This window comes from Lonchura striata, chromosome 9 (genome assembly GCF_050655825.1).
Source record: "Lonchura striata isolate lonStrDom1 chromosome 9, ASM5065582v1, whole genome shotgun sequence".
NCBI lineage: Eukaryota > Metazoa > Chordata > Aves > Passeriformes > Estrildidae > Lonchura > Lonchura striata.
Genome location: NC_140711.1, coordinates 11,408,155 through 11,431,705, shown reverse-complemented (window position 1 = coordinate 11,431,705; position 23,551 = coordinate 11,408,155). Strand labels below are relative to the sequence as shown.

The following is a 23,551-nucleotide window of genomic DNA, read 5'->3' as shown; positions in this document are numbered from 1 at the left end:
TAATAGATGTATATAAATTTAGGAGTATTTATGAAATACAGAGCTAAAGGCTTTAGTGAGCAGAAAGCTAGCCACAGAGCTTTGTATAACAGCTTCTCTGGCAGGCACAAAAGTAAAGCTAGATCTCCACTCAGTAGACCATACCAGCCTCTTATTGAAATCTGATGTGAAAGCCTGTTAGCAGAAGTTACTTTTCCAAAAAGTTTGGTAGTACCAGTAAGAACATGCCTCAGGAAGAGTTGAGCATTATCTACAGTATCAAAGATCTTGTATATAGCAACATGTTAAAACAACTTGACTCTAAAATATCCAACATCTGTGAGAGCAAGCTGGTATAGACAGCAAGATATGGAGAGAAAAGGAAAGAATTCCCCTGGCTTCAGGCCAGATTGATGGTGAACATGTAGAAGAAATAGTATCCACTACTGGAAATTAACATGAGAAGTACTGGTGTTAGAGAGAAGGTAGCAGGTGCTTATTTACACAAAAGTGAAAAAAAAAAAGGTGATAACCTGTCTATGAGACAATGAGGTCAGACCAAGGGAGGCTACAGTGGAAGAGAGTGATCAGTCCTCTGAAACGATGACAACCCAATGCAAAATGCCCCAGCATGGCTCTCACTGTAAGGAAGATAGTACTCAAAGGAGAGCTGTTGAATACTAGGCCAATGAGTTATTGGAAGAAACAGAAGAAAGCAGGCAGACCACTGTTAGGGGCAATGAAGAAACTCATGCAGAATACTGAGTGAATGAAACACTACTGTTATAAAGAGATACTGAGTCAGTTTTTAAATGATGAAAATCCTGTGTGGAAATTTAAAAAAAAAAAAAGAAGTCAGCAAGCTCAAAGCAAAAATGTGAAAGTGCTAACAAGGGAGATGTACCAAAAAGGCAAAATATTTAAACAGAATCCTCTTCACTTGCAGAACCACCTCCTTCACTGACCTTGAGCAGCTGGCTGCTAAGTGGCTCAGCTGAATGGAGTTTTGTGTATTTATAGTTAAGAATCAGCAAGTAATGTTGCATTCTGAGATTGTCACATAGAAGCATACATGCCTTTATGTGAGTTACCAGGACAGATCTGTGACTCCAAAGGAGCACTGAGCTGCTCCAAAGGCAAGATCAGCCACTGATGTTCTCTTCCCTGCTCACTGTTGCCATCATTGGCAGTGTCCATCCACACCAAGCCTGTGGAACCTTGATGCACACTGTTGCTGATACTGCTGTAATCCATGATATTATCTGAGAGCTACAAACTCAGACAATCTTGTCTGTCTAAACAGCTGTCCAGGCAGGGTTAGCATCAGTTCTGCTAAAATGTATACCTGCAGCTGCCTGTAGACCTGCTTCACAGAAAAGCACCAGTACATGAACACTGGAGATCAACCTTAATTCTAGAAAGCAATTGAAAGCTGCATCTAATTAAAGTTTGTCTTTTTCTACAGTAACTGATACTTAATTATTTTAACTTTGGTTTTGTTTCTTTGGTAGAGAAAGGATAATACTATTTTCAGGAATATTTTTGTGGGAAACATTAAAATTGTATGAATTTAGTATAAAGTGCAAAGTTTTATAGAACACTGTAAATGAAAAAATGGGACTTATTGGAAAGAATGGAGAGAGTATTGAATATGTCCATCATGAATGAGGCAAAAGTCCTATGGAAAACAGCTATATGTTCACAGATTTCAAATGAATGTCTGAATTATATGCATGAAAGAACCATATTAAAGCTGAGCACACAACCCCATTTTTTATTTCACAGCTTCTGAATCCTTGACTTTGCAACTTGTGTGGTATTGTTGTACATAATGTCGCTTCCTTTGGCTGTAATGAAAATACAGTTAGGATTGCTCTAATTTTTTTACCTCAATAATTGTAGCTGTGTGTCTGCCTCAAACTATGGCTCATGTCCCTTGTTCTTTAGCAGAGTTACATTCTTTAGCAGAGAATGAAATGGTCTTGCTTCTTGATTCCTGCCTAGAAAGTAAATATCTAGATTATGTTATAGTGCCAGCTTTTCCCCTTCTGTTTTCTGAGGCTGAGGTGAGGTTTGGTGATCTCATGTGAAACCTATTCCTTTGGTGGCAGTGAGTGTGCTGTCCTGGGGATATTTTTTTGAGGTAACTGTTGTGATTGCTTCAAAAACATAAAAAATGATATCAATTTGACACATCAATCTAAACAAAACCTTGTATTCTTTCTGTTATTTTATTATCTACTGAACAATTCAACTTGTTCAGAAAATAATGGGGTTTAGATAGCCATGACAAAATAACAAGTAGAGGATTGCAAGTCTTCCACTCATGCATTAAGTATTATTTCAAACTGTGTCAATGGGTTGGATCAAAATGGATTTTAATTTGAAAATAAAAGTTTCTCTGCTAATACAAAGCAAATGTACCAAATATAATTTTCTTTTAAATTTTTTTCTTAATTTTCAGAAGCTGTTTGGATAATTAAATAATGAGATGGATAGTGGGCAACAGGAACACATTTCTGCAAAGTCTCAACACTATGACTTGGATTTTCCATTTGAGGCAATCAGTCCTTGCAATATTTTATTGCCTCACAATTTTGCTTATATTGTTTATATTACTAATGTAAAAAAATCAGTGAGGTAGGAATGCTGTTGGAATATTATTTTTTTATTAGGGATGTTGTTATTTTTTTTCTTTTCTTACAGATGGGGAACTGGGGCACAGCAAGACTGTAAGAATTTGACAGATGAATGGAGTACTGTACAATACATGTAAAGAGTGATCTTGCAGCATGGGCTGGCTGCCTTTAGGCTATTTATTCATCAGTCAGTGCACAGCAGCTTCCAAAGTCTCCTCTTAGTACTGTGGGATTTGGATATACTGTGATATATTTGGATATATTTTAATATACACAGGAATCGATATTTATAGATTAGTTCTGGCTATGAAAGATGCCACACTATCCAAATAATTGAAAGCAAAACAGTAATGTTTCAGGAACTGTACTCTCACATGTTTAACAAACACATGGCTGCTGCCTGAACAGCTATCAGAGAGCAGCCAGTTTGCTGCACTTCACATCCTTCCTCCCTTCTCAGGAGGCTTCTCCAAAGGAAGCAAATCCCTGTCAACACAACCTCTAGTCAGTGTTCAGTTTGCTCAGACTTATTCCCCACATTTGGAATACTAGAGTGCTAAAAAGCAGAAGCCTGTGATAATCTGTGCTAACCTGGGAGAAGCCCAGCTGTTAAACCTTCAGTTTGAAATAACCAGTGTGACTCATTTGCCAGATATGCCTTATTACAAAGGATTGTAGCTTCTTTTTTATTTGGGGGATATGAAATATGCACATGACCTGGCCATGTCTATGGATTTGTGAAGCTTGAGTTTCCAAAAAGGTTGGAGCAGCAAATAAAACTGCTGTTGAACCTAAGTCATAGGTCAGGGATGCACTCTGTATGCAAATTATGTATTACATATGCAATTTATATATGCAAAATTTGACTGTGTAGGACTGTGGAGGCCACTGGTCAGTCCTGCACAAAGAGCTTCCAGCTTCCTAAGTCCTGGCAAAAGCTGCAGAAAAAATGTTCTAAAAATAAAGCTAAAAACTCTAGGTGATGTGTCCAATGATTGCCATCTGTCCATGCAGATGGGTAGAACTCTTAGATGAAGTGCATATGTTTTATTCTGCATTCAGAGTGTTCTTCCTCTGCTCAGATGCTGGCAAAGACTGGTCCAGCCCCATTTGCAAAAGATGCTGATGCTCAGCCTGGTCTTAAAACTATAACAAATAATTCCTTGAGGTTTTTTTAAATTTCATTAGGTTTTTTACTATACATGGGTATTGCATCTTTTGTCTTAATGCCTTTAACTAAAATGGCTATGAAAACTTTTAAAGAAATAATGATGCAAGATGCTCTTTGTTCATTACTTTAAACACAGAATGAAGACTATCTTTACTAGGCTGAAATCTTGTACTCCTTTTTATGTGCATCTGCAGTTTCATTATAGTCCCCTTGAAATAATTGGATTGCTGATAAAATAAAATGTGGCCCGAATAGAATAATATAATGTAGTGCCAACACAAAGCTGTACAGTGTAACACACAAAGGGTTAAGACTTATTTTTGGTTTTCCTGTAATTATTCATGTGTACATTGGATGTTTATTTTAATAGAAACAGGTTCAGAGGGGAAAATAACACCAATATGGAACAGTGTTTATAGACCAGCCACAAACAGAAGGAAAGAGAAGACCTGCCATTTAAAGAAAAAAAAAAAGTGCTGCATATACAAATCCTCAATCAGCAGGAATGGCATTAACAAAGGATTCATTTGAACGGATTAAGTGGCTTATCACAGCTGCCTGGTGAGTTTTACAGATCACTACATTTTTTAACCAGATTCACTGAGATATATTCTTAGCTATTAATTTGACAGTAATAAGAAATGCCTAGATATTTGGAAAGTTGGAGTAATTTTGAAAAAGGCTTCACTGTATCCTGTAGAATAGTACACACTTGATCACTTCTCACTTTCTACAAGCTAAATTTTTGTGAAGGTTTGATGTTGTGAGTGTAGTTCTAATTCAGTTTTCTTCTTTTAAATCAGGTGGCTGCTGATTGTTTTTTCAACTCAAGGAATTGATGGGGTAAGTGACATTTACTTTAGGCAGGTGAGGGAGAGAATGGTAGAGTTTAAACAAGTAGCACCACATGCACCAAAATCATCAATAGTTCTGTGGGAGAACTGTTATGTTCCTTTCCATATTTCTGTGGTTCTGACTTTCCTTTCTGCTACTCATCTTCTCTATTTTGCAAATTTATGCTCTGGATTTTCCTAGATTCTAATTCTGGCTTCTTGAGGTGCTTTTGGAAAGCTGGATGTAGAAAACCCTCCCTTGTTCACCGAGTCTGTCTCCTTTCTCATAAAGTCTCCTTAATGGTTCTGCAATATGGCACATGTCAATTCCAGCTTTCCATTCTGCTCTGTATGTTAGCCTAGATCTTAAACTGGCTTCTATGGACAGTCCCATCTCTCTGAAGCCAAATTTTCACATATAATATAGTTTCAATATCTATTTTATTATCCTCTCTGTACTGCCCTTCATATTACCCTTATGTTTGCAATACCCTTCCCTTCTTTCAAGTCCATCCTCTTTGTATTCTTTCAAATATTTAGAAGCTCTTTTTTTGTAGAGATTTTTTTTGTCCCCAGACTCATCCCTTTTTATTTGAGCTGTTAAAGTTTGTAATATTTTTTAAAAATAACCGTTCAATCAGAGGAAAGGATAATAGTTCCATTATTGGAAATTTGTATTCTATTTACATTACAGGAGAGGCAAGATTCTAACAATTATGTGAGAGACTAGTGCAGAGTAGATTAGTAATTTCATGGAAATGCAGTGTGTGAAAGACAACTAGTCTGCGAGAGAGATCATCATACCCTCCTGTTATGAGGTTTGGGAATTCCAGATATTCTAAAAATGATATAGATAGAACAGAATTTTTCCTCCTTATCTAATATTTGTCAGAGTTTTCTCCTTGAAACATTGAAGTATGAGTCTATAATCTTCTGTTGGGTATTAAAACCAGTAACAAAACAATTTTGACCTTCATAATAATGAAAACCCACACTGAGGAAATATTTGTTTTATCACCATTTACTTGTTTATCTACATTATTTTTAAATCTTTTACCTCCTTGTTAAAATTATTTTAAATATATCCTTGATAATTTACACAGTTTTACTGAAAAAATGTTATTTAGTGGACATTCCAAACTAGTTTATAAGTGCATATGATGTGTGTTTATTACTACATTTGGAGAAATAGAAAAGAACAGTGTTCATTTACCACACAGAAGATCTACTAAATTTATGTTTTGTTGTGTTTTAATTTTCCCTTGAATATAATCTTTTTTGTCATTGCAGTTTGATGAAAAAAAACAGTCACTTCTTTGCTATTAAAAGGACAATAACAGAAAATTTAAAGAAAAGAAATAAGTAAATTAATAGTAGGCAATGCATAATTACACCATGCAAATACTTTGTTTCATTTAATAGACAAGAATTAAATTCAAGGTTTTATCTCTGAGTGAACTTCTTCCTCCTTCACCTTGTATTGACTTTTATCATTCATTGTAGTTGAACAATCTCCTAAAATAATGTGATGGATTACAAATTTTACATTATTGCAAATTAAATTCTGGTTCTGTTAAAATTTATTTCAGGTGCAGCTGGTTTCCTAAGTTATATTTGGCTGTAATATTTAGTGTTATGTAACATAACTTGTAGTTAAGGTCTTCCACCTTCTACAGCAACAAGTAATAAGCTTTTACTTATTGCTCCTATCTTGCCAGCATGTTTATGTTGATGAGAGATCTTTTGCCTTGAAAACCACCTAATTAGCTAATATGTCCAGCTGACAGTATTTGATGATGTAATTGTTGTCCATTGTGCATTGATAAATGCATAACTTTTCAATTTTTAGGGAGGATATGCATATATTGATCCATGTGGGGGACAGGATTGTTCAGTTTGTCGGTGCTTTCCAGAGAAAGGATCAAGGGTGAGTTGTGATTAGAACTAATGATAACTATTGTTGTAAGTACTGTTCATTTTGTGCACATTGCTGCTCCTAAAAATCAACATGGTTGATAAATCAGTAAATCAATATTCGGACATAAACACATCTGACAAACTAGCATAATTCTGTCACTGGTATCAAGTACAGCTGTCACTGAAGAAACCTAAGACTGTAAAGAATTTTGTTTCTAATTGGGTTTCTACTAATCATGGTGCCTTTCTTGCATTAAGGATTCTTTGAAATCAGTCTAGGAATTAGATGTAATTCCTAACACATGTAAAGTATAGAAATTTATACTTGTCTTCTACTAAGAGGCTGGTTGAAAGAGAATGTCCATGCCATTCTCTAGTTTTATGACAAATTAGTTATTTCTTATTTGGGTTGGGTGACTCTAAAAATGTTTGCAGACTTTTTATCTTATTCACTTAAGATACTAACTTTAAAAAAACCCAATAAATTCTCTTTGTCTTATGAATAATTATAAAACAACTCAGGCATTTTCACATTACATGCTAAAATTAGTAACTGTGCATGTTGTTAATTGCTAATTGAAATTCTTCCAGTCATGACTAGTTTATCCTGACTGTTCTTTCTCATAATACATCTCTATCTAGAGATAGCCAATAATTTAAACATTGTATGAGGGAAAAACTTACATATATACAGAAGCTTTATATACACATACACATAACATACACATATACATACACATACACATACACATACCATACACGTATACATATACATGTCCTGATTGGTGATCAACTGAAAAATTGTCAGTGATGAAATTTGTTTTCTACCAAAGTATTAATGGTTAAGTTTGGGTTTAGGAAGGTTGAATATGGTGGATCAGTTTTGGAAGAGCCACATGCCCCATTTTGCTGTGTACAACCTGAGTTGCCAGAACAGCAAGACACACCTTTCTCTTCCTGTGCTTCTGCAGTTAGCTGCACTCTTTGCTGTGTCATGATCACTGCCCTGGTGTCCTTGGATCCTATCCTAATCCTCCAGGATTATGTCTATGTGAAAGTCCCCCATGCTGTAGGATTTTCATAATAGAGGTCTAGAATGTGTATATCTCTGTAACACTGTGCTAACAAAAGGGCATCCCAGGAAAAGTATTTTGACTGGTACCTCTGCAGTGTCTCTCAGTGCTACTGAACAGACTGTTTTGGGTACCAAAAACCTGATCTGAAGTGCCATTTAAAAATAACTAACTTTCAAACTAGGGGGAATTTCCCTGATTTGGGTTCTCACTCAGTTGCCTGGAAGTTCTGAATTACATGCCCATAATCAGTCAATAATAAATACCTTCTGCCATTGTTGTAGCTCTTTCCTAGGCTGTCCTTATCACACATAAACTGTACTATGATTCATGCATTTGCTGTTAGTTTTCTAAATAATTCCAAGGAACTGGACCTAAGTGCCAAATAGAAGGCTAATGAACATTTCAAAATGAATTGAAGGTTGTTATGCAATGGTAAGTCTGAGTATTGTACCATTTTCTGAAAAAGCTCTGAAATAAGGATGCACAAGTACCCTGATGGATAATGGATAAAGTATCTCCAATGTCATATTCATTTATATTTCATGCAGTCATTTATATTAATCAATATACTAGAAACAGAAGTACTCTTCAGACCCTACACTGCCTCACATAGATTATTGCCCATATTTTCTATACTAATGTATGATGATGAACATTTTTCTATAGGATTATTTAATATTTTCTTTCATGCTACAATTCTTCTGGTTTTTAAAATTTGCTGTGTTCTGCTTTACACTCTGACACACTAACTTTGCTCTCTGAGCTTTTGTGGAGACTACCCATTACAAGATAAAAGATTGGTTTATCTTAATGTTAGCTTTCTAGAATGCAAAACAACTACTTTATCTGCTTTTCTGTCTGATTCCTGGTCTGGGGCTGGTTCCTCAGAGTTTTGCATTTTCCTCAATCCTGTCTTGGAATTGTAAAAAATAAATGATTATTAAAAGCCTCTGGCATTGTACAGTACACAAGCCTAAATATTCAGAACTTTTGGTATTATGACTTTGCCTTCTATTTGCCCGTTTGAAAATATTTTAAATTTCAATATCAAAAGTCTTCTTTATTATAAGTGGACAAGATAATGATAATTGAGGTTTAGCTAGAGAAAAGCTGACCATGGGAATAAGAAAATGAAACTGCCATGGCCATACTTGAATGTATTGATACTGGGCAAATTGAAAGAAAAGTAGAAGCTATTTGCTTCTACTTTCTTCAGCAAATAGCAGAACTTTAATTTAATAATTAAATAAAACCATAATAGCTGTGCACCAGTTGTTCTATTGGGTTTTAGAAGAGCTTGTCTACCTGCCATTTTTAATTCTCTCAACCATATATATATCTGTGCAATAAATAGATTTACACTCCTATTCATTAGCAAGAAATCACTGTCTGAAAAAAACATTTTAGTCACTACTGCTAGTAGCATATCATTACAATTGTTTACATCACAATGGAATTTTGACTTCTGTTCACTTGGGATTGCAGTCTTGTAGTCTCTCATGATCCTGTTTATCTTTTGTTCTTGCATCAGAACTCAAAAGGACTCTCTCTTCCATAGGACACCATTAAAATGTGCTGCTAAATCTCTTTGCCCATACTGTGTGCTAATACACCTAGACATTTCAGAACTGTAGAACAGCTAAATGAGGCAAAACATCATTAGCGAAATATGGCAGTAAGTGTTCTACCTGACTTCTTAGATTCTTTTTCCCTTCTTCCTTTTTGGTGGGCCATAAAATCTGTGATTTCAATTTTCATTAAAGATGTAGTAAAACTTTTCCACCATTTCATCCTCTTTTACAACACTGGAAAATTGTTTCCTGGAAAACTCCTGCAGTTGTATCACTAGCTTCCAAAAATGCTGGCTGCTCTAATAGAATTTAGATAGTTAAAAAAATGTTTGCAGTTAGCACTGACCGATTGTAAACTGTCCTGTGCTGACCCCGGAGTTTGATCCTATTCAATTCCGTTGGCTTTGTTTTTAGTTAAGTAGATTTGAGAAGCAAGCATCTATTCATGAGCCAACCTGATCTGGCTTCTATGGGGTCATGTGAAATGCCTGGATCAAAGTGAATAATAAATATAACTCAGCAGGACCAATGTTCATTCTTTTGCAGATGAAGCAAGAGGTTTATTTTTATCCTAGTGTAGGGGAGAATGCAGCAAACAGAAATCTAAGAGGAGGGCTTTACACTTTCTGACACTTCAGATGTAAGGAGTAAGCATTCCCAAGAGATGCTGAGTCACTTGGGTATCACAGGTAAATTAGGAAGTCAGATGGTATCAGTCACTGCAGGGCAAGAATGCACTGCCTTGGAGTAAGAATGAGCAAAGTTACCTGTGAGTAAGTCAATATTCTGGCACTGCTTCTCTTGTAACATCTCCCCAACAGATCTTGTGAGTTGCCAGATTTCCTTAGTAGGTTCCATAGGTTATTGGAGTTCAATTTACAGCACAGTGTAAACATATTTAAAATGCATTAACTCTGAAAATTGTGCAAATTCTGTCTGTTTTGGGAAGTAAGAGGCATTTATTAAAACACATTTTTTGCATGTCAGTATGCAGTGGCATTCTATTATTCACATGGAATATCCAGTATTTGTATTTGAATTTTCAAGCTGCACACTCAGGAAATAAATAAGTAAAAACCTTCTGCTTGGTCTCAAATTCACTACCAGAGATGCATGTACACTATCATCTGAGGAAATCTAGATTTCTCCCATTGTTTTTCTCCTACTTGTTGATCATTTTTTCCCAGTACATTAGCTGTACGTTTTAAAGCAGAAGAGAGACCAGTTATGCATTTCACTTACATTCACTGAGAAATTCACTGAGAACCATATTATGTTTTTCTATAAAACAGACCAAAAGAAATGAGACCCCTAAATCTACATACAGAGCAGACCACACTTTTTTTTTTTTTTTTTTTTTTTTTTTTTTTTTTTATTTAAGCAGAGGAATAGGCAGTCCTCTGACTACGGAAGTTAGGATTTCAGCTGGTAGGGAATGGATCCTGCTTACCAGAATGTGAAATAGAAACAGAAGCACTCCAGTCTGTAAGGAGAATCACACCAATCACTGCAAGGTCTCTTTGAAGGTGTTCATCATACACAATGCCCAGCTACAGCACCTGTAAATTAGCATTTTTCATATTAGGCACTTTTCATATTAGTAATTTTTCAAATTTTAGAAGTTTTGACCCTGTTAATTATCCTTCCTTTTGTTCTTGAGCATCTTTCTTTTCTTAATACTTTTGGTTCCCCTGTCCTACCATACTGAAAATGTTTTTTTCTCAGTTGCTACAGATTTCCAAGCTCTTCTACATCAAGCAAGATAAAACTCTACATAACCATTCTTTTTTACATATTTAAATCAACCAAAAATTGTCAACAGTGACTTCAATAAAATGGTACTGAGCAAAACTCAGTTTTATTTTATTAGCTAAGCTGATGTTTGGTTTGTGGTCTATTTCTATAATATCTATGTTCTATTTGTTGCTGTCTGTTTTCATCCATTGGCAGTAAAGAGTTTCATTGCTTAACTATGATTTGCTGAGTTTGTTTAACACAATAGTGACACCCACTGGCTTATTGGACAGTTTTTCTTTTCATAGTCCCACAGAGTTAAAACACAAACCTAAGTATACATTGTGAATGCTGTTTTCATCACTTCACTGTGATTTGTCATGCTTCTGTGAAGTATCACTGTGAATACTAAACTGCATCATCAGGGGTTTTGTTCTTGTAGCATATTGTATCATTAAAAATATAATAAAGTTGCCAAATATGCTAAGTTGCCAATTTTCCCAGTAGTTTTCAGCATGGTTCAGATGTTCTTTACAAGAAAGATAGACTATTTACAAGGGCCTGTAGTGACAGAACAAGGGGTAGTGGCTTCAGGCTGAAAGAGAATTTAGATCTATATGAGGAAGAAATTCTTCACTGTGAGGGTAGTTAGGCCCTGGGACAGGCTGCCCAGGGAAATTGTGGATGCCTCATCCTTGGAAGTGTTCAGGGCCAGGTTTTGAGTGACCTGGTCTAGAGGAAGCTCATCCTAACCATAAAAGGGGGTTTGGAACAACTTGATCTTTAAGATCCCTTCTATCCCAAACCATTCTCTGATTCTATGTAAAGTCAAGCTCTAAGTATTATTATTGCATTTACTTGGCTAAAATCTATGAAAATAAATTATCTAATTTGGTCTATTAAAGACAAGATACTGGATTTAATGCCAAATTGTGTGATTTCTCAGATTTATCTCATCTTAATCAGGTTTATATTTAGAAGAGGGTTTGTTCTGAGTTTTTTTGAATCTTGGCTTACATGACAATTAGCTGGTTCTAGTCTTACACAGTGAGGAGCAGACTCTCCCCAGAAAGGACGCCTCTCCAAACCCCTCCAAAGCTGTGGCTTTGCTGTGTAATCGACCAGCTCTTCCAAAAGGGGAGAGGACATGGGTGAAGCTTAGAGCTGCAGCAGATGCCCCCACCTCACTAAGTAAATTACAAAATAAAGCAGCTCTCCAAATGTCTTAGTGAGCACTCCTCTCTTGCCTGCTTTCCTTTCCTTCTTGTTCTGTCCTGCTCCTGGTGAAATGAGAAAGACTGGTTACAAGCCAGAGTCCAGAGCATAGTGGAAAGGGCTGCTGTATTATTTTCCTACAATCTGTGTGGAGTTTCTGGACATTTTCACTTTTGTTCTTATGAACAGAAGGTGAGTGCATTTCACAAATCACTTGTACATCTCCATAGCCTGTAACATAGGGTACTGTCCTTACTAGGTGGTAACTGGGCTACTTTTGACTTTTTTGATAATGAGAAGCAAGACAATTCACTTGAGTAGCGTGACATTTTTTATTTCCAATTAAGACTCCTTTAAAACATTGTACTTGAGACAGTTAAGTGCTCAAGACACTCTCAAAATCAGATGCTCTTCAGTCTCATGCATTTATAAAAAAAAAAAATTCCAGTTAACCTTGGCTATTGCCTTTTCCAAACAGCATTAAATGTTTTGTTACCTGATTCTGAAGTACTTGCAGTCTTAGTCTTGGGAAGCATAGTTAATTAAAAAACAATATAGCCTTGTTTTGCTTAAAGTCAATTTCTTACTGCAGGTCAAGCCCAGGATATGCTAAAATAACAGACCATGGTCTTGGCATGGTAGCTCCTGACCTAGACAATTAACAAGGCACTGAAAACCTAGAGGAATTTATTGGCATCAGATGGCAGAGTGGGCATAATATTCTGTTCATTTTATCTGAGCTAATTTGTCATTTCCACATGAGCATGACTACCTTCATCCTCTTTATTTTTACAGCTGTCCTGAGACTGTAATGCTGTGGTAGTCACATTGGATGGGCACAAATAATAGATGTGATAATAGATGTTATGGCATCGTATCAGTTTGGTCTTAACAAAGCTCCAGTCATTATCAGTCTTTGAGCTGAAAGAAAGAGACAGAATCCATCAGCTTCATATGGCATGCTAAAGTTGTATCAGCTGCCAAACCCATTGTGAATTCTGAATTCAGTGACTCTGTTCTATGACTTCACTGCCTTCTACTGAAGACCATGAAGTCAATTAAATTCACAGGGTAGCAGCAAATGAAGACATTTTATCAACCTAGAGGACTACACTTCCTGGAAGTGTTTATTTTTTAATTATAATTACTACCATAGAATTCCTACAGCATCTCAGCTTTTTTTCTGAGTGCAATAAAAATCATGTTTCTTAACTGAAACTTATCCAAAGAATAGAACATGTTTTGAAAATTTTATCTTTCAACTCTTGAATGCAGCACATATACACTATTAATTAAAAACACTGAACTTAGTGCAGAAACCTGTTGTCAACAAAATGCATTAAAAGACAAAAGCATTAAAAAATAGTGCAAAACATCTTATGCTTTTCTTTTCCTGTTGATGAAAGATGCATTTTGCAAGGTAATAGCTAGTTTACAGAACTAAAAAGTCATACCACTTCCAATAAAGTTAATGGTTCAAACAGTTGTATTTTATTATATTATTAGTCTGATTCATTCCACTTGTACTCAAAATGGTGCTTTAATTAAAATGGTTGTCCAAATATTTTTTTCAATCAAGTATTTAAAGGGCATAATAACTACCTTAGAAGTACTTAAATTAATAAATTCATTCTAACATAGAATGAGCAAGGCTCTGTGAGTAGACAGGCTGCAACTGCTCATACAAGCAAACACTCAACACCCAGAAAGAATCCTGACTGTCCATTCACTGTTAACAAGGATGCAGAATCATCAGCTTTTAATATCAGTAGAACTTAATTTGCATAATATTTTACAATGCTGAAATCCTGGTATCCCAAAAATTGTAACTGTTAGAGGAGACAACATGCTGAGACTGCCCTTGAATTTTTGCCAGTGACTTCTCTGGAAGCAGGATCGAGGCTGGAGTGAGAGGAGGGAGTAAAGATAAATGGAACATGACTCACATGAGAATTCTTTTTTTCAGGTGATCCTTATTTCTAAGTGTAGGACTTCTTTTCCTAGCCTCTGGACTAAGTTCCTGTTCATAACTTAAGGGCCAGTGGACATCCAGTCCTACTTCCACTGGGCAGGAACCTATAGTACATTCCTATCCAAACATATAGTAAATTACCTTCTCTGTTGTTTTGTTTATTTGATTTAGTGATGTATACCATACATTTTTTCACTTATTTTCACTGTCAAATCACAGTGATTCTAAAAAGACAATTAGAAAATAAATAAAAAGTAAAAGAAGTATAAATACCTGCTTGTAATTCACAAGATTTTGTTCAGATAGATTCAGTCTGCTGAAATGATTACATTGAGAAGCAAGCATTCAGTTCTTTTGCTTCCTGAAGCTACATATCTTCTTGCAATCATCCTTCATTTCTATCTTTTTTCCTTCAATCCATTCATAAAAGAATCTGACAGAATCTGTTATTTCTGTGAATATTGAAATATCTTTTACTGCCCTCAAGTGGTCCAAAGCCATATGGTTTTCTCAGTAATGCGTGGGGTTCCATTTTGCTCTCTTTTAAAATACTGGATAATAATTATTTATAATAATTAATTCTACACTGTAATAAATTATTGATTATACATACTGTGTAACTAATAGAATTAATTATATTTATAATAATTTAGTATAATTAATGGATGAAGTCTGGAAAGAAAAAAAAGTCTTCAGTTTGGAAACAGAACAAGTTATAGGTAAACAAGGATAATGAAATAAAATTAAAAAGATATGTAAAAGAAATAAAGACCTGCAAATACATAGATATTTGTAGGGTGGAAGTGTAAACAGCTCAGATGTGAAGCCTGATTAGAAAGCTTGCTTCATTCAGCACTTGGAATCTATGATTGCATAGTTGTTGAGCATGACAGAACAAAAACTGCAACACATCTGAAACAACTCCACACCAGTGTTATAGACTGAAAAGTCCAGTTGGCATGGGAAGTAATTTTGCTTTAGGAGAATGTATATTACCTTGGAAAAGTTAATAGAAATCTATGGAGATTGTATGGTAATGAAGGTACAAATACTCAATTTAGAGCCATTTATAGATAAATTACATTCTTCAATCTCCCAACCCATTTTAACACAACCTATTAAAATTGATGCTTTCTGTAAACATGTTAGCTAATAACTATTTTTTTTTCTCCAGGAAACGTCACAAATTTTATGTGAGGCACTAAGATATGAGTGATTATGAAAAATGTGAGCTAGGAAAACTTAATTGGCATATCATGACTTGAAAGAGGAAACTCACTTGATTTGTTCTAATTGTGTACAAAGTCCCTTTGGCTAAAATGAGTCCTCATTTTTTCTGGTGGGAAAACACAATGCTCATTGAAGTCCTAGGCTTGCAAAAGGTGATATTTAAATTGGTGGAGCCAGGAAGATTTACAGGTTATCCCAAGCATCTCAGAGTGGTGGTCTTGGAGACCTGATGAAGGTGAAATTATCACCCTCAGCAAGTTGTTAAACTTGAAGGTTGTGTTCCTACAGCACCTAACTCATGAGACAGTTTTGCAGGCTGTCTAGCAGCTGTTTTGAATCATGAATATTTATACTTTGTAAGCCTTGTTTTATCCTTAGGGTGATCTCTGAGTTGCTGTGGGGGTTACAGCAGTAGCCATTCACTTCTTTGGATTCTTTTCAGGGTCAGCCTGGTGAGCTGGGACCTCAAGGTCCAATTGGGTCCTTGGGATCTACAGGACCAGTTGGTCTGCAAGGGGAGAAAGGACAGAGAGGTGAGAATGGGAAGCCTGGGCCAGCTGGAGAAAAAGGTGATAAGGTAGGAAACACCACAGACAGCTCTTTTAGGTATATACAGTGTGTAATGTTAAATGTTGATAAGTGACACAGAACCTGAATGACAAAAAAAATGTTTGCCAAACTATATTCTTGCTCACACAAAATTCTCTCAGAAGTTAATTAATTCTTGAAAATTTAATAATTAATTATTGAAAAAAAACTTCAATTAAAGTTGTCAGAAGACATAAAATATGAACAGACTGACTCTGATTGGCACATACCACATCATTTTCCTTAACCTCAAAGAACGTGTAGAAATGTGGAGCTGGAGGGAACAGTATGGTGCTTTTAAAAATGCTGCACTAAACAGAAATTATTACCACTTAGAGAATATAATTTGAAGTTCAGATTAATATATTTCATATCTGCACAATCCCTGGCCCTTGGTACTTCATATTAGTTTTAATAGTCTAATTTGACTGATCTCAGAGTGAAATCACTAATGTCACTATCTAGCACATCTAAAATGTAAATGCTGTAACAAAAATTGTACTGCTGCTTTTATCAAAATAGGAGCAGGATTGTGAAATTATGTACAGAAATATTTTATAAATTACAGGCAATTTCCCATTCTGTCATTTTATAATCTTTGGAGGATGAATGGCTATTGAGTGTTAGGTGTTTGTACCACCAGTTGGCACTAGTTGGCACTAGTCTTCTGCTAGGCCTGTAGAAGTTTTTTTTTCAGATATTTAATTTCTGAAAATTATGGCTTTTGATTCATATTTCAAACAAGACTGGTTTTATGTTTCTTGCTATATAGTACCACATATTATTGTTTTTCATTCTTTTTAAGTAATGACCTCATCAACTTTGTTTTTACATGTCACCTGTTTTTAGGGCCCAACTGGAGTCCCAGGATTTCCTGGTTTAGATGGTGTTCCTGTACGTATAAAACAAATATTTCTTTATAAAAAATTACAGGTCCCATAAATTTATAGCAAGTCCTCTAACAGAATAATGCACTCACTAAATTGTTTTGCTTTATACTTATTGATATGTCTCTCAGAAAGTTATAGGTTTTGAAAAAATGTAAAAAACTAGGTTAATTAAACTATTGATAACAATAGTTGTTATTGTTTCCTATTGATAACAAACACCACAAATTCCCAAAGAGGTAAGTACAGAATTTTCATACAGAAGTGGGGCAGTGAAGGCAGAGACTACCCATGGCCATGGAGAATGTGTCAGAGCTAGGCTTAAAAGCAGAGCATTTCTTCACTCAGGTTCTATAGCACGCTGTGGTCTGCTTGGTCCATTCTTAACATGTCTGAAAATATCTCAAACAATGCACTGGTTTGTGCTCAAACATTCTGATTTTTGCTTGTAGTCCTTTTGCAGGGAGAAACCAAACCACTGAGTGCAGTAATTTTAACCTGAATAGGGACTGAATAAGTGAAGTGGGTCCTAAATATGTCTTTATAAGCATGTGATAATGTATTTTCATGAATGTCTTCTTCAGTGTGAAAACTGGTGAAATAGTATCTTAGATAATGCACTGCTCAGATAGTGCAGTTCTAGCACTCTGCTAGAAATGAATTCCTGTGATGCTACCAGTTTCATATGGATCAAACAAAGTTAAAATGTTGAATTTTGAAAGTGAAAATAGAACCAAAAGCTGAGTAGGTGTTTTAGCATCTGTTTGTCAGCTGTCCACATTTGACAGTGGGACTGATGCCAAAATTTCTGGATAGTATAGAGGTCACAAGCCCAAAATGTGGCACAGAAAAAAGGAAGCGTTCCCAAGAAATGTATATTCTTTTTGCAGAAAATGTTAATTCAAAAACAGTGTCCACAAATTAGACTGAAGCATTTACAGACAACAAGAAGGGAGAATTGACAGAAGTGTTTCAGGGAAATGTCCAGGAGGATACTTTCTTGACAATTTTTCAGATTTCCCCCCCAGAAAATAATTTTAGGTCATAATTAGTATTTTGTCCTTACAAAAATATTTAATTCTGTGAAAAATAGTTTTTTTCCTCCAACAGAAAGATAATTCCAAGAAAAATTCCATTGTTTCATTGCCCAATTCCTAATTTTTAGTAGAACTAATCCTTATCTGGACACTGGTTAGTTATTGCTAGGTTAGAAAAAACACAATCTCTACAATTATTGTGTTCCTGAGTCAAGCTGTGTCCTCTTTTTCACTTGTTTTATCCTAACAATTAAAAAATATGAGGCTGCTTGAAATTACTTTTTTTTTTGTAGGCTTTTTCAGCTTTATAACTGTAGTGGATCTAGTGCTGGCCAAATCGCCAGTGCACCCACTAGAATTATTTACTCATTTTCTGCTGTGAGATATGGATTAAGAGGAGGGCAAAATGGGCTCAAAACTTTTAAGGGTATAAAGAAAATTTTATTAACAGAATTAAAAGAAAAATAAGAAAACCAGAATAAAACCTTCAAAACACTTCTCCTCCCCACACATCCTCTTTTCTTTCCCACTGACAACGTAAAGAGACAAAAGCTGAGACTTTCAGCCAGTCTTTCTTCGGGTCTCTTAGGGAGGGGAGTCTCTCTCTGCCATGCCATGGAGACTCCTCCACAAGAAACAGTTCTCTTGTGGCTTCAGTGTCACAGCAAATCAGCTGCCCGGGAAAGGAAAAATCTGTCTGCAGTGTCAAAGCCCTTGCCATGCCTTGCAGCTTTCCCACAGCTGCTCTCATGGGCCATGTCCACTAACTGGGGCAACTTGGCAGAAATGTCAGCCACGCCGCGCCACGCCGCAGGCTGAGCCCGCGCAGGCTGGCCCACCCACTTTCCTGTTCTAAGGCCGGAAGCCAAGAGAGTTTTCGAGTTTTCCCGGGCTTGCTCGTTTTTAAATGTGTTTTTCCACAGTGGTCAATTCTTTTAAGTGGTTTAACTGGGTGTCAATCTTACAAACTAGCCAGCTGATTCTGCCAGGTCCCTCCAGGGAACCACCCCTGCAGCCCATGGACTGCCCCCAGCTGAAAACCAGGCTTTGTTAAACCAGGACAACAGCCACAGGAAAGCCTATACAGCCTAGAGTCTGTATTCTCTAAGAAGATGGAACATTACTTTTTCACTCAAGTGAGAACATAGTCTGGTCCTCTTAACCAGTGTTATTATAACCCTGTTATATTTGCTATGCATAAAAAAAACCCAAATAAACAAAAGACTTACCTCATTTTTTCTATACCACAAAAAAAAAATCTATTCAGAATAGAAAAAATTTCTAATGCAAAAGAATATGAAACCAGAACCACCATAAGAAGCTATCTCATTCACATCTGAGATATATTTGTTTCTGAACTGTTCTGTTAATTTAAGAAGTAATTTCTCATTAATCATGGTGTATTTCTCATAAATATTAAACTGTCTTTCAGGGCCTCCCAGGAATGGAAGGACCCAGAGGCAAGCCTGGTTTGGATGGCTGCAATGGCTCAAGGGGAGACCCAGGATTCCCAGGAGAAAATGGTTATATGGGACCAAGAGGTCCTTATGTACGTGAAACACATTCCTGCTGTGCATGTGCATTTCCCCTCCAAGCTAACAGCTCTTAAAATGACTCCTAGACTGAGGCATCAGCTTCACAGTGCTGCACAGGGAATTCCCAGGAATTCTTACACAGGTTAATAGGAGTGAAACATACTGATTAAGCTTGAAAGTGAAATAAACTTCTATATCCTTGAAGATATATGTATGCCTTGAGAGTTAAATTCTGTCTTGTTTCCCCAGAATTGCCACTCCAGCTGAGAAGGAGTAGCTTGAAACCACCACACTATTCATTAGTACTTGAAATTTCTTAAAAGAATTACTAGTAGGGACATACATGAGATGACTTAAAAATAAGTGGAAGCTTCAACAAGGCTAAGTCCTGTTACACTCTAAGATTTGGTACCACTTTTTTACACATATGTGCTCTGTGCACTCCTAGTCTTGCTTGGGCATATATCTGCATATGCAGAGATCGTTCTACAGCTTAAATGTTTGAAATTAGCACTTTAATATTTGTTTACTTTTTCTGGTACAATGGAAGGTACTTTAAAATTATTTAATAGCTGTGTTAGCAGTATGACTACTGAAGATAAAAAGATTCTTGTCATTAAGGGAAATAAGTTACTGTAGCTCCAAAGAAATTTTGCTGAACTGTTCTAGTCACCAGTCTTTGATTTTTTGTGGAAACAAGTTTTAGTTCTGAATAAGAGCTGATTAATTGGTCTAGGAGCTTCTCTGAAAATTTTTAAGCAACACAATGAAAACAGCTGCACTTTACATGAAAAACCAAATGTGTTTTGTGAGCACTAAATAAAATGCTAAATAAAATGCTGAATTCAGACATTAGAAAAATGTGGAGTGGGTGCAAGAGTATAATGATACTATCAAAGATAATAACAATTAGAATAAAATACAGGTTCATGCTATGAAAGACACATTATAAACTTATTAATAACCTCATTTGTTATATGTCCCAAAGTAACTTGTTACATCTGCTGAAACTCTAATTTCACCTGTATTTTCTTTCTTACTATGGCCTTCAAAATAGAGTTTTACTTTTCATAATTAGACAAGTGAGATAAAGAAAAAATGGAACATGGGACAGCATAAATTCTACCAGTTTCAGAAGCATGGTCTTTGGCAGGCCTGCAAAAGTATTTGCAACCTACAAGAATAGGGAGACACAATAGGCATGTAGCCTTGAATTGCATACTAAAATTCCAGTGCAAATTCATTGAGCTACCCATAAAAACAACACATAGTAACCATATTTGCTTGTGTGCAAGAATGCTCTTCCAACCTCTCTATGCAGAGTGCCTATTTTTAAATTGATTTGTTGCACCAGGTACTAACTTGCCTGTACATTACAGCCAATATTTTTGTCCAATTCTTAGAATTCTAATTCTTTGTCTAATTTATAACATTGTCCTGTATAATTTTATTTAACACCGTGTACATATACATCGGCTTTACTTCATTGACCTTGCTGGAAAATAAAGTAATTTCTGTTAAGCCTTACCTAAGTCATGTAGAAGATAACAAACTGAATCTAACAAAAATGTTTTATTATACAAGAGACCACATGTAAAATAACTAAAGATAAAAACAACTTTTGATTTGTTTAATGTGTTCCCTAGCAGCTGTTGTTTACCTGTAATCTGTATCCAACCTATTGTAGCTATATCCAGCTGCAGACAGCTGTAATTCTTCCTTTTATTGTACCATTCCAGGGAGAAATACCTTCCCTGTTTCATTCTGACTGCAGGATTTGGACAGCCAGTTTATGATATCATGAACACTGTACCAGTACAGTTTTAAAGGGGTTGACAGTGTCCCATTTTAGTGAACTCAGTAGTCAGATGGTTAACTTAGTTAAATTATATCCACTGTATTTGGATTTCAAATGGAAAAACTTCAGAAATAACATCTTTATATATCTGTTCTTCAGATATGTGCATATCATGCTCTTAACAGTAGATTGAGCATTGCAGTTAAATTTTGCAAAATATATAATCTGTTCATGCTAATTCAGATTGAGTTTTTAAGGGTGCTACAATTAGCAAGGTTTTAGAAAGGACCCACAGCAAGTACCATGGGAACTTAGTTCTTAAAATCCAGGGCTCTTAGGTATCAGATTTCTTTTATAAACTGAAACAGGTTTCCTAATAGATGGAAATATTGAATACTATGCATCTAATACAGTCCATACTTTTTTTTTTTTATCTGTATGCAGTATCACTTTAAATTCTTCTGAATCACAGAATCAACTATCATGGAAGGCAGAGTGCTAGTACTTAAAGCCTCTGCCTCCCTGAAAGAAACACAAGGCATATTGGTGCTAAGGACAAGATTTGTGAAGATCGTAGAATACTGAAGGACCCAAGTGCTAAGGAGCACCTTAACAGAGCAGGAGACCAGAAACTGTGGGAACCTGGTTTGCTCAAGTGTACAGCAAGTTTTGTTAGATAAAACGATTATTCATGATCCTAGTGGATTACCTTGTGATACAGGGGCACCAGAAAGTTACAGCCTGAGAAGTTATCATACATTCTCCATGAAAATGTAGGATATCAGTAAGTGGATCATGTTTTAAAATACTCTTTTTCTTTAAAGGGAATTCCAGGGCAAAAAGGAGAAAAAGGAAATTCAGTGTATATTTTGCATTTTGGAAAAGGACTTCCAGTAAGTATCTGATTGTGAAAAAAACCGTCTATTTGTAGGAAAACATGTATGGTAAATGTAATTGTTCCATTACTCCTCACTAGTTATAAAACTTATTGCAAAAAAAAATTAAAAACACATATACAACTCAAACTTGAACAGCTAGTTTATGATATCTGTAAAGTTAGAAAATATCCACAAGAAAGCTTGAACTGGTTACTGGCTCATTTGCTAAATGATTGTCATTACAGGGAGAGAGAGGTGATCCTGGACCCCCTGGCATGCCTGTAAGTACAGTCAGTGGGTTCTATAACTGCTTTTTGTCTTGAAGATCTTCAATTTTTTCTCCTTAGTATGGTAAGAAATATTGGGGTTTCTCTCTGCCTGCCTTAAATAGCAGAATTCCAGAATAAAGTCTGAGAAACATCAAGTCTGTATAGTCTGTTCCCATGGCCAGTTCATGTTGGATGAAAGGGCGTAGAAACAGACCATCCTCACCTGCATTAGCTGTGTGTGGATATTCACAGAATATTCTCTCTGTGAAATTCAAGATGTGAAATCTTCTTCTACAGTATCTGATGTGTCTCCCAAGAATAAGTAGCACTCTATCATATCCCAGTCATAAGAACATGAAAGAAGAGAGAGTTTAATTTTGTTGCTGAGTCACATTCTTGATGGCTTTGGGTTCCTCTTGTTAAACCCTTTAAAAAAGTATTCACTGATGAATTGTATCAAGTCCCTGCACTGTAGTACAATTGCTGGCAAAGTGAACTCTCAGTGCATTAATAACATAGAACTGTGCCTTGTCCAGTATTATCTAGAAGCTGGTGCTGGCTGCTCTAGTCACAGGGAGATTTCAGGCATGGTATAAGCTTTGGCCTGTGGGTGGAATCCAGTGGCCAGAAGGCTGAGTCCAAGGTGTTTTAGAGGGGCTGGGTTTGTGTAAAAGAGGGTAAGTTCTATCTATGTTCACAAAAAGACATTTTTCAATCTTTTCCAGGGACCTAGGGGGTCAAGAGGTACAACAGGCCCATCTGGATATCCAGGCCATCCAGGCTTGCCTGTAAGATCCCCACAGTTATACAGCCTTGCTTTAGGATATTAATTCATTCTTGTCTACTCATTTTAGAACTTGCCTTAATGTGAATCAAAGCCTATAAATAATTTTTGAGGCAGGTAATAAGACAGATTTTTGCTTTACCTTATGAGTTTGGGAGTTGAGGGATATGTTCTTCCTTCCCATGTCTGCATGAACATGTTTCATCCTGGCAGTCTGTGGTCATGGAGAAATGCTCCTAGTGCTCTCTCCTTAACCCCTTTTCCCAAGACCACCTGTGGGAGACAGGAAAGGGGGAAACCAGAGGTCAGCCCTCCTGAATGCAGTCACCAAATGAAGTAAATTACATTTTGGAATAGGTACACCCCAAGACAAAAGTCTGCCTCCAGGTCCTATGAGCAAGAGGAAAAAATTTTCAAAACCTGTCTCTAAATCAGACA

General features: G+C 36.1%; 2 protein-coding genes across 35 annotated transcripts in view; one reads left to right on the top strand and one right to left on the bottom strand.

Moving 5' to 3' along the window:
• Positions 1–2,191: 2,191 nt before the first annotated feature.
• RHBDD1 (rhomboid domain containing 1) overlaps positions 2,192–23,551 on the bottom strand; it is a 98,077-nt gene continuing 76,717 nt past the window's right edge. For 28 of the 34 annotated variants that reach the window (XR_014957344.1, XR_014957350.1, XR_014957348.1 and 25 more), the window contains one exon: positions 2,192–23,386. The gene's annotated coding sequence lies outside the window, so the exon portion shown is untranslated. The remainder of the gene's footprint in view (positions 23,387–23,551) is intronic. The other 6 variants (XR_014957352.1, XR_014957358.1, XR_014957349.1 and 3 more) reach the window with 6 other exon arrangements.
• The window catches only part of COL4A4 (collagen type IV alpha 4 chain), a 62,261-nt gene continuing 42,921 nt past the window's right edge, over positions 4,212–23,551 (top strand). Inside the window, exons 1-9 of the mRNA XM_085587692.1 lie at positions 4,212–4,350; positions 4,593–4,632; positions 6,472–6,549; positions 15,780–15,914; positions 16,775–16,819; positions 19,282–19,398; positions 22,007–22,075; positions 22,306–22,341; positions 23,055–23,117. Of these exons, the coding sequence (XP_085443818.1) occupies positions 4,295–4,350; positions 4,593–4,632; positions 6,472–6,549; positions 15,780–15,914; positions 16,775–16,819; positions 19,282–19,398; positions 22,007–22,075; positions 22,306–22,341; positions 23,055–23,117 (639 nt within the window). The 5' untranslated portion in view covers positions 4,212–4,294. The remainder of the gene's footprint in view (positions 4,351–4,592; positions 4,633–6,471; positions 6,550–15,779; positions 15,915–16,774; positions 16,820–19,281; positions 19,399–22,006; positions 22,076–22,305; positions 22,342–23,054; positions 23,118–23,551) is intronic.